This window comes from Sceloporus undulatus, chromosome 9 (assembly GCF_019175285.1).
Source record: "Sceloporus undulatus isolate JIND9_A2432 ecotype Alabama chromosome 9, SceUnd_v1.1, whole genome shotgun sequence".
NCBI lineage: Eukaryota > Metazoa > Chordata > Lepidosauria > Squamata > Phrynosomatidae > Sceloporus > Sceloporus undulatus.
The window spans coordinates 36331992-36343516 of NC_056530.1; the positions used below are offsets into that span (position 1 = coordinate 36331992).

Here is an 11525-nt window from a genome sequence, read left to right on the forward strand (position 1 = left end):
AGTTCCAGTTGCTTAGATCCAGGGCAAATTGCATACACATACGTAAATAAAAGAATTTAGACTCACAGATTTCTTTTTCCTTGCCTCCTTTTGGCTTTCTTCACTTTATCGATAGAGTCTAGGGCAAGAGGTAAGAGGGACGATTCATTTTGTTCTTCCTCCAAATAAATAATTGGCAGTCAATTTTTTTTTAGCAATCTCCCAAAGCTTTAATAGTAGAATGTACTCTACCTTATCCCTCCTTCCTGACCCTGGGCCAACTTAGATGAATTAAATAATTGTTTTGAGAGTGCAAGATGGGAGGAGTTAAAAAAATCTACAGGAATAAGCTCCCTTCCCTTGCTCTCTCACCCCTTCCGATCGTCTCTGAGTCATTTTGAGGCCTGCAAAATGCATGCCCATCCTGTTTCTGCCTAGCTTGGCCTGTAACTACTCTGGATTGGAGTGGGTATGCAAAATCAAAAGGTGGAGCCGCGACCAGATGCAACCAGACCAAAACCAGTGCTTGGCTGAACTGCAGTGCTCCAACATGGGCAGTGGTTTGAGATATTTCTCTTGTCATGACCTCCTGGGATCCAGACTTTCTTTCTCATCTCTCTGTCTGTCTTCTTTGTCCTTTCTTCAGCACACCAGTGTGGAGAGTGAAGCTGGGCTCCATTCTTCCGCAAGCACTTTCTCCACCTCCTCCAGCACCGTCTCGGCCGCCCCGCCTGTGGTCAGCGCCTCCTCGAGTCTGAGCAGCGTCAACAGCTTGGGCCTGAACTTGAGTAGTAACTCCACGGTGACAGCCACGACCCGCAGCTCTGTGGCCACGACGTCAGGTGCCTGCTCAAAGCCTCTAACCTTGGCTGATGGATAAAATGCACTGGGGACGGTGCCTTTAATACCCTCGTGCTGTTTTGGATGGGGAACCTCTTTTACCCTGAGGACCAAACTGAGCTTGAGATAATACTTTGGGCCTCATTCTAGTAGTGGGTTAGAGTCAAAGGGGAAAGGTTAGAGCTTTTATGGTTAGAGCTTTTTAGAGGTTATGTTAGCTTAGAGCTTTTACTGCCAATAATTAAGCCTTTTTTGGAGAGGGATTTCAACCCATGGAGGGATGCAGGCTCAAAACTGGGAAGCCACTAGAATCATCGTAGCGAAGGGTATATGCCTGTGAGGAGAAATCCCTGGGTCAAATTGGAATTCCATTAATAAGGCCAGATTCGGCCCATGGGCCCGAGGTTTCCCATCCCTCCTTTATATGTTACTCATTCATTTTTTTCTGTGGCTTCTGTTGGCAAAATGAGACTGCTTCAGATGCCATCAAGAGGCTGTAACACTTTCCCAGCTTTCCTGCTCCACTTTAAACAGAGAGGCAAGTGTCCAGAAGATCCAAGCAAGGTGTGATGGGGCCATCATTTTGATAGAGCAGCTTGGTTTTGGTCCTCCAGATACTTTTTTCTGCAGTGCCCATTAGACTTACCCAAGCATGGATGCTGGGAAAGGATTGTTAGTGCTGGAGTCTTAAGTTCCTGGAGGAATAAAGGTCCACCCAGTTTTCCAGGGCTTCAGGCAGGAATTGTTCCCCTCCTGGAAAATCTGCCTGGAGATACCAGGGATGGAGACTTCTTGCATGCAAAGGACATCTCTCAGTGAACCACAGCCCTTTCTGAATGATCTTAAGACAATCAAAAGATTTGCTCTCAGGCCCAGAATCCACTTCTGACAGAGGACACCCCCTCCACTGCTGAAATGTAATTTCCTTTTGAAATGTGTGGCTGTTGTTGCAAGTTGCTCCACCACCATATATCTGCTTGTGGGGACTGGAGGCACTGGTGCGTCATGCCTGCTGTAATTTTTCCTTTTCCCTTTAGGAAAGGCTCCTCCCAACTTGCCTCCTGGTGTGCCACCTTTGCTGCCCAACCCGTACATCATGGCTCCAGGGTTGTTGCACGCCTACCCGGTGAGTAAGATAGTTTTTCCAACCATGACAACAGATGAATCCCATGCCAGTAGATCCTGCCTGGCTTTTCATCCCTAGCATGGCAGGAGGGACAGATCATGGGACATCAAGCTTGAGTCGGTATCAGATGCAGTCAAAGCAGCCTTCCCACTGGCTTGCATTGGCAACATACTACTTGGACATAAATGTGTAATTGATGAATATTCTGGTTTTCTTCCAAAGCTGGGATTTAAAGAAGCTCACTACAAGAAAAACTTTCAAAAAGGGAGTGGGGAGATACAGGTCAACACAAGAAGCTGTAATACTAAATCTTGGTTAAGCAAATTAGAGTTTTAAACCACAACAGAATTAAGAACATTTGAAAATCCCAGCAGTATCATACAGCAATTCAAAGCCCTTTATCAACAATCAATGTGTTGCCAAAAAGTGACCCAAATAAAATGGTCTTTATCTGATGGTGGAGGAATAATAGACCTAGCCTCCTCTACAGTGGAGAGAAGGGCTTGTGGTGTTACAGAAGTCTGGAGGGGTTATGACTGAGGGGATGAGAGATATGAGTATTGAAGTTAGATGGTGATCTTTGATGTCCTATTCTATTTCTGTTGAATAAATCAGGTTTTTTTTAATATTACATATTTATACCTCCATAAATGTAACATAACAAATATTGTAAAGCATGAGTTCAGACACGCTGTGTCTGTGGTGGCAGGAGTTAATCCTGGGTGGTGGTGTCCGGTGGAGAGATTAAATTAATAGAGTCTCCCAAATGAACTATGAGGACATCTAGAACAGTAGTTCTCAACCTTTGGGCCTCCAGATGTTTTGGACCTCAGTTCCCAGAAGTCCCAGTCAGTATGCTCACTGTTCAGGAATGCTGGGAGTTGAAGTCTCAAAAATCTTGAGGACCAAAGGTTGAGAACCACCGATCTAGAAGAACCCCACAATTAATGCTATAGTTGTGGGTCCTCACATTGGTAGCAGAGATGGGGAATAAGCGGAAGCCTTCACAGGACCCTCCTAGACTATCTCAAGATCCAGGTTGACTGCTGTGGGAGATCACAGTCTTTCAGGTAGCTTTGACCCAAGTTGTTTGAACAGAGGAGGTCCACATATAGAGGAGAGATGTAGGTGGGGATATTTCCTTCTGCCAGTGAGGAGAAGTGGTAGCTGCACCTAGTCTACACAACGTGGACGCCAGTCCTGTGTTAGTTGTCACCTTGTAGAGGGAGGCTTGGAGCCCACCAGGGTCACTGTTTCTCATCAGCAGGACAAATCAAAACCAAAAAGACACATAAGCTGGTAGGTAAAGCAATGGCAATATCAAGTACATTTCTGTGCTGCTTATCAGTGAACTAGCACTCACTAAGCAGTTAGACTTACTCATTTAGGCTTACCTCTGGCAATTGAGCTGCTGCTTAGGACAAGACTTGTTACCTGCTGGGTGCTGTACTTTCCTTGGCCACATGTTTTTTTCAGTTTGGGATTTTAGTTTTCTTATATTGTAACAGTTGATATTTTATCATTGTTTGTCAAATTATTATTATTATTATTATTATTATTATTATTATTATTATGTTTTAATTGTATCCCTTTGGGTCATAGTAAACCTCTTTGAATCCCATCTTTGGGAGAAGGAAAGATAAATTGCCAACAGATAAATAAATCTGGTCATGCTCACTTAGAATTCATTTGAATGAGGGCATGGGAAGAAAATTTTCCTGAAAACCTAAATCACTGTCACTTCAGAAGGGCTTGGCTTCTTCCTGACTTCTCATTTTCTTTATTTTCAGCCACAGGTATATGGCTACGATGACCTACAGATGCTTCAGACAAGGTTCCCCTTGGTAAGTTAGATTTAGTCTCCCCCTTTTCTTTACAAAGTTTATTAAATGCCATATCCTTCTGTAGTCCACACTGTACCAGTATATATCATTTTTTAAAATTACATAGTTTGTACCACTTATGCTCTGCCAAATGGAGCAGAGAGAGCTAAAATAACTTTTGAGTGCGCAAACTGACTATAATCAGATAAGTATACAGAACATCTTTAGAGAGAGGTGAGCTGTACTTTGCCACAGAGTGCAGGACTATGGAGTCAGTACATCAAATCTTTCTTTGACTCTTAACTCTGATGTCTCTATTTTTTTACTAAGCTTCTTCACAAATGGCAAATGTAGGCCTGTTACAGACTGCCAAAATAAAGCTGCTTCGGGTCTCTTTGGAGGTATGCTGTTTAAATGATGCATGCATCCTAAGAATCCGGAAGCTGCACCAAAGCTGCCCTCCAGTGCTTAGGAATGGAGTGTGGCTTTGGCGCGACCTCCGGACTTGTAGGACCCATGCATCATTTAAACAGCATACCTCCAAAGAGACCCCAAGCAGCTTTATTTTGGCAGTCTGTAACAGGCCGTAGATATATTAATTATTAGTACACAAGGTTTTATTGTGAAGCTGTAGTTGGTTCATTTTTGACTCTGGCTCCACAGCCCTGCTTGGCCAGTGACTAAGAGGAGGAACTCAATCTTTAAAGAAGGTTGCTGCTTTTTGTCTTACTTTTTCGTTCAGAGGCAGGATTGGTCAAGTCTCCCAGTCTTAGAGCTTGATATCTGCAAAACCCAGTCACGATGGCTTGCCTCAATGCCTGTCTCTTTTCCAGGACTACTACAGTATCCCATTCCCCACGCCAACCACCCCGCTGACTGGAAGGGACGCGAGCTTGAGCAGCAACCCTTACTCTGGTAGGGAGATGGCTGGGCCCTGGTTGGAAGCAGGTTGGCTTAAATCTGCCCCCCCCCCCTTTCTTTACTGCGCCAGGAAACGGTCATTCAAGAATCAGACTGGTGTTCATGAGTGTTCCTCTGTGTGTGTGTGTGTTTCTGTGGTTGACTGTAGAATTCTGTGCTATGCATTTTCAGATTCTTGGGCTGGAATTCACATGTGCTGCACTTTCCTCTACACTGAGAATCCTAAGTTTAATGGCCAACACTCCAGGGTTCATTTTCCTTGGAAGGGATGTGTGCCAGGCAGGCATCTTGATGCCCTCCAGATGCTTTGGACTACAACTCCCATAATTCTTCACCAATACTCATGCTGTGAGGGGCTGGTGAAAGCTTTCCCACTGGGCCATCTGGCAGCTTTCAAATAAGATTATGCAATTTTATGGAGGATAAAAGCTATAGAAAAGACCTCCAAGGAGGGAGACTCTACCATGCTCCAAGGGAGTGTGTTTCACTGTCGAACAGCCCTTACTGTCAGGAAGTTCCTCCTAATGTTGAGCTGGAATTTTTTTCTGGAGCTTACATCCATTGCTCTGGGTCCTGTTCTCTGGAGCAGCAGAAAACAAGCTTGCCCCCTCCTCAGTGTGACATCCCTTCAAATATTTAAACAGGGCTATCATATCACCTCTTAACCTTCTCTTCTCAAGGCTAAACATAACCAGCTCCCTAAGTCGTTCCTCATAGGGCATGGGTACTAGCACTCAAACCACTACAACATGCTGGTTCTCAAATATAGGGGTTGGGGGGGGTCAAAATATTTTAATAAATAAAAAATGAATTATAAATAAGTTGTTTAGTTTTTAAATGTCATCTCCAGCACCTTGAAATTAGTGCATAAGTGTATTGCTGTAAACTGACAAATCCTTCAGGTTGAAAGTGTGTGTGTTTGTTTCTGTTGATACAGTGGCTTATAAGCCACCTTGAATCTGAGTTTTGGGAGAAACATGGGATGCTGCACAATATTTTTTTAAATGTCCCCTTAGTGCTCTCTAGCAGCCATGCAGGAAGAGGAAACAAGGTTCATGCTAGGAAAGTAGAGGGCACTTCTTCCTGATGGTTTTCACTGTTCTGTCATACTGTGAGAAAAGACTGATTCTTCCCAAAACGTTGGCAAACTAGATGCCCACTTTAGCCTCTGTACTTGTTGTGAGCCATTGCTGATGTTCTCATTCCTCCGGTTCGTTCTCAGGTGACCTCACGAAGTTCGGCCGAGGTGACGCTTCTTCCCCTGCGCCAGCGACAACCCTGGCGCAGCCTCAGCAGAACCAGACGCAGACACACCACACCACCCAGCAGACGTTCCTGAACCCGGCCCTGCCGCCCGGCTACAGCTATACCAGCCTGCCCTACTATACCGGAGTTCCAGGGCTGCCCAGCACCTTCCAGTATGGGCCAGCCGTGTTCCCCGTGAGTGCCGGCCTGCTGTGGAGCTGTGGGGCGGGGGTAGAGCCGGAGCCCGCCCCTCTCCCCCATGCTGCTCACTCCCCAGCCCTTTGCTTTCCTCAGGTGGCTCCCACTTCTTCCAAACAGCATAGCGTGAATGTCAGCGTGAATGCCTCGGCCACCCCCTTCCAACAGCCTAGTGGCTATGGCTCTCACGGATACAGCACAGGTGAGCAGGCAGGACAGAGAAACCGGATCTCTTGTCTTAACACACTGCTGGGTCAAAAATAGCTGATATGGGCAGATATGGTGGAATAGCCTCTGTGTCCTTGGAGGAGATGGTTAGAAGCAATTGGGGGCAATTTATTCCCCACCTCTGCAACATTTAGGGGCCCTTGAGAACCATAGCAATGGTATTGGGGGCAATTTCCTTAAACTTGCTGTAAATTATCCCTAGTGTGATGATCCTGGGTGTGGAGAAGATTTTCTTACTCAGTGCAGATGGTAGGAGCTTTGGAGTCATCTCAATAATATGGGTAAACAGTAGGCTGAAGATAGACAGAACTGGTCTTTATGGAATCAGGATGGAAAGGTAGCATGGAGACTTACCCATGAACTACCCAGCTGCTCACTCCATTTTATTTTTCACTCCAGGTGTGTCAGTTACATCTAGTAACACAGGTGTGCCGGACATCTCTGGATCCGTCTACTCCAAAACGCAGGTTGGTGTTTGCAGTGGGGACGCAGAGTTGTTAATGTAGACAGGGTCTAGGTGGATGCTACGTCCTTTTTCCTCTCCCCATTCCATTTTTATTTTCCCTTCACTTCCCACCCCAATTTTTACCAATTTGTGTGGCAGCTTAAAAGAAAAAAAGCAGTATTGTGCAAAGGGCTTTCAGAATAAGGAGATGGAGTGTAATCTTTCTCTAAACATGCTCTTTTACCCCCAACAGCAGTCTTTTGAGAAACAGGGATTCCACACCGGAACCCCGGCAGCCTCCTTTAACCTGCCGTCGGCACTGGGCAGCGGTGGCCCCATCAACCCTGCCACCGCTGCGGCGTATCCGCCAGCCCCATTCATGCACATCCTGACCCCACATCAGCAGGCGCACTCCCAGATCTTGCATCACCACCTGCAGCAGGATGGGCAGGTAAGCATGGAACCCCTTTCTCCCTGAAACCCATTCCTTGTTATATATACAACTGTCTCCAGATCCAGCATTCTCCTCCAGCCCCATAGCATGGAGACACAGATGACATCCTCAACATGCACAAACAGGGGGGAAGGCCCTGGGATAACTTAAGATATTTGCACATCCCTTGCCCCAAATCCCCCCTCTGGTAGGTCGTACCAAGTCTGGATAACACTTCTCCCCTTCCAGCATACTTGGTACATTCCACCCCCAAACTCTTCCTCCTCTTCTTCACACGCTTGGGTCCAGTGGGGCTGTCATAATGTATCCTTATATTTTCCATATCCTCTGCCTGCCTCCACCTTCCTAAACATTTGCAGCCGATTCTGTACTTGCAACGCCAGCAGGAAGACCAGGTAACAAACCTCTTGGAAGGGGGTAACATCTTGTGCCTAGGCAGCTGCCGCTGTGTAGTGTTCAGCCCTTCACCTCAGATAGAAATGCACATAGAGACACAAGCACGGATACAAAACACACACACACACTCCACATCATACAAATTCTCTCCTTGGCACTGCTGCTTGCTTTGTTGTGGAGTTGTATGTGTGCTACTGACACTGTATAGTGCCTGTATCAAGAGAGAAAATGGGGGACAAAGAACACAACATACACAGGGTTTACATTAGTTGATCCTCAATCATCTGGCGCAGCCTGGCACCCTCTAGGTCAGTGATGGCAAACCTATGGCATGTGTGCCAGAGGTGGCACTCAGAGCCCTCTCTGTGGGCATACATGCTGTCGCCCTAGCACAGAGTTTGCCAAAGTTTCTTACTAGTAAGCCAGAGGGATGTGACACTTTGCAATAAATAAATGGGGTCTGAGTTGCAGTTTGGGCACTCGGTCTGTAAAAGGTTCACCATCGCTGCTCTAGGTGCTTTATTAATGTTATTGTTTATAATTATCACCATCATCAATATCATCCCACTCTTTTCTGAGAGTGGAACTCGGAAACTTCAGCTCTGAGTAGCTTACAAATCTTAAAGCAGATGAAGTAAAAGAATTTACGTGGTACACCCCTGACAATAAAATTAAAAGCAATTAAAAGCAATTTGATATAAAGAGCAACAAATACAAACAACACAGCCCACGAAGGGCCCTTTTCCCCTGCAGCAGTCAGCCCTCAAAGCCCTCCCGGGGAAAAAAAACCCTTTACTTTCCTGTGGAAGGATAGCAAGTAGGGTGCCAATTCAACCTCTCTGGGAAGGGAGTTCCAGGGCTTGGGAGCAGACACTGAGAAGGCCCTGTTTCCCATGGTCCCACCAGATGTCTCCCCACAAAAGTGCCAAGACACAGGCGTGTTTTGGATCATCCCTTAATGGTTGACCATATTGTCTGCAGCTACTAACCAAATAGTGCACCTCATTGGGGGAAGACCACTCCTTATACAATGTGTTGCACAAATAAGAACCCCCTCCTCCTAATTCCATGGTGGGCTTTGGATTTCCCTGAAGTCAGTCCTTAATTCTGCTGCCTCAAAGTCAGCTGTGGGTCCAGTTAAGACATGGGGTGGGAGGAATAAGTACAACAAATGTGAGCAACAGGATTCTGCACCCCATCTGCTCTAGCCAGTTTGGCCAGTAGTGAGGGATGCTGGTGGTTGCGGTCCAGTAGCATCTAGAAGTCACAAGTTGCCTACCCATACTTTGAATAATATAGGTTTCTGAAAATCTCCCCCCCCCCCCCCCCGGATCAGATTTTCAAACTGAAATTTGAGCACCCTGAAAGTTCACCCAATATACTTACTTTGTTTTTGCATTGCTTTTCAACCAAGGTTCGCTTCCCAAGTGCCTTACAATTCAAACCTACCCAAAGGTACGCTATAATTAGGATTACATAGAGGCGTTTTAATGTCAGTTTCCTTTAGCCTGTGGCAGCTGGCCGTCTAGTCCAGGTTCTTCAGTGTGGACAGGGATGAGCAGAAAGTTAGGAGTTGCCCGAGTGCAAACTGGAGATGGCTGCTTTGCATTTCGTAGTGATATAAAATAAGGAATTTAAGCTGGTGTTCTTGCTAGCTGGTTGTGTGACAAGGAACACTTGCTGAAATTCCCTTTTCCCATGCAGCTGTTGAAGGCATAGTAGCCTCCTCCAGTTTTTAGTCTGAAAAGCCTACAGAAGGATCGCATCAGAAATATCTAGATCCTAGAGGGGTAAAAATTATATTGTAGGGGAGCGTGGTGGTGGGGTGCGTCCACTTCTAACTAAAGCTGTGGGAACTCCTCATTTTGGTAATTTAGGTTATTCTAGTCTGTCTCTTAGCCTTCCCCAGCCTGGATGGCTGTGAGATTATGGGAGTTGCAGCCTCTGCCCCACATGCAGGGCACCAGGCTGAGGGAGGCTGGTGTAGTTCATAGGGTGTCGTTGGCTTTCCTGCAGGTTTCTGCTTTTTCCACACCCAAGCCTCTGGCATGTGGACTTCAGTCCAAGTTAAAATGAAGAAAGCAGGTAGATCTCATGAGTCAAATGTATGTTCCTGGTGGGAAGCAGACAAAGGGAGCTATAGAAAGACCCAAGGCTTAGCTCAAGAGGTGGGCAACTGCAGGGGGTATTGTGGCCATTCTGTCCTGTCCCCCCCCCCTCGCAACCCATGTCTTTCTGTGAGGCCACACCATCATTTCCAGTACAGACACAACATTTGGTGTGCTAAAAAGTGATGTTGCATAACTTCCAGTCCACACTTCTGCCATTTTTGCTCCTCTTTTTTAGGGGAATGGATTGGGGTGGGGGGTTCTGGAGGGGAAGAAACAGCCAGATTTGTGTCTGGTTTGGCAGCTGATTTAGCCAGTCCCTCCCCTCCCCAAATTGGCATAGCTATAAAAGCCTCTGGAGGCTTAGGCAGGTTTTGGGGGCCACATTTTGAAGTCTTGAATACAGGAGACGCACGTTGCCCACTTCTGGTCTAGCTGACGGGAGCGAACGAAATAGCGTTGAGCTGTTCTTAACGCTGTTGTTGTTGGAGCTTTGTGGAGTAGTCCAGAGGCTCTCTGTAGGCAAGGGGCCTTACTTGGTTGCTCAGAATGAAAATATGGGGAATGTGACCTTGTTGCCAGCATAATCCTCAACCTTTTTTTCTCTTTTTCCCTTGCCCTACCCTCCGCCATCCCTGTAGAGCGGCACCGGCCAGCGCAGCCAGGGCAGCTCCATCCCGCAAAAGTCGCAGGCCAACAAGTCAGCCTACAACAGCTACAACTGGGGCGCCAATTGAGGGGCTCTGAGGCTGCCCCACACTTCAACCAAGAGACGGACGGAAGAGCGACAGCGACCCTAACCAAGAAGGAAGAGAAAAAAAACCCCAACCCAACCCCGGAGGAGAGGGGGGAAGAGCTCCCCTGCCCTCGGCACGGCCCTGCAGCCCCGGCGCACCCCGCCAAGCACGGCTGGGCTCTGCGTTCTCCCCCCTCCCCAGCCACCTTTTCCCCCTATTGTATGTAATATAGAATTTGTATCTTTTCTTTTTCTTTTCTTTCTTTTTTTCTTCATTCATTCAGATTACGAGCCGTTCAGCCGTAGGGGCCTTTTTTGGTTTTGTTTTTCTACTCCTTTACTCCTCCTCTTCCCCTTATCTCCCCCCCCCCCCCAAAAAAAAAAAAAACAACCACCGCCCGGCGGATCCAAAGGAGTCAACACCCGGAGTCCCTTCCCTGCCCACCCACAATGCCCCCCTTCCTTTATTATTAGGAAATAAGAGCAGTAATTGATATGAACCGCGTTGTAAGATTAATTAGTTGAAGTGTTTTTTTTTGTACTGTGTTCTAAATTTAATGGATAAATGTGTCTTGTATATAAAAATGAAAACCCCACTCTCTTCTCTTTGGGTTGTGCGCTTTTTCCATCTGCCTGTTCTGGTCGAGTAAGTTGAGTGTGTGTTTGTGTGCGCATGCACATTTCAAGGGCTGGGTTTTTGTTTTGTTTCCCCCCTGCAGCCACCTTTGGTAGATTTTGAAGCATTAGGGAGAGAGAATTAAGTAGCTTGGAGATCTAAATTTCTGCACTTACTGATTTATTATGTGTTTGTTATAGGTTTATGCTGTTGAGGAACAAAATGCTCTGAGTGATGTTAAAAGCAGACAGGCCACTATCCTGTATGAAGTTGGCAAAGTGTGACGTTCCAGCAGTTTACTAAGACAGTTCTGGGCACTACAGAGGGAGAATGCAGGTAGACAGTCTAGTAGTGATAGAAAGGAGCTCTTCTGGCATATTCCTGCAGACAGTAAGTAGCCATTTGGGTCA

General features: G+C 46.5%; 1 protein-coding gene across 17 annotated transcripts in view; it reads left to right on the top strand.

Moving 5' to 3' along the window:
* The window catches only part of UBAP2L (ubiquitin associated protein 2 like), a 51026-nt gene extending 40157 nt beyond the window's left edge, over positions 1-10869 (top strand). For 10 of the 17 annotated variants that reach the window (XM_042439444.1, XM_042439447.1, XM_042439448.1 and 7 more), the window contains 10 exons: positions 626-821; positions 1857-1945; positions 3736-3789; positions 4602-4683; positions 5912-6129; positions 6229-6334; positions 6760-6827; positions 7059-7256; positions 7619-7654; positions 10405-10869. In XM_042439444.1, the coding sequence (XP_042295378.1) occupies positions 626-821; positions 1857-1945; positions 3736-3789; positions 4602-4683; positions 5912-6129; positions 6229-6334; positions 6760-6827; positions 7059-7256; positions 7619-7654; positions 10405-10500 (1143 nt within the window). In that variant the 3' untranslated portion in view covers positions 10501-10869. Of the gene's footprint in view, positions 1-625; positions 822-1856; positions 1946-3735; positions 3790-4601; positions 4684-5911; positions 6130-6228; positions 6335-6759; positions 6828-7058; positions 7257-7618; positions 7655-9069; positions 9111-9671; positions 9741-10404 lie in introns of all 17 variants that reach the window. The other 7 variants (XM_042439451.1, XM_042439453.1, XM_042439454.1 and 4 more) reach the window with 4 other exon arrangements.
* Positions 10870-11525: the final 656 nt, after the last annotated feature.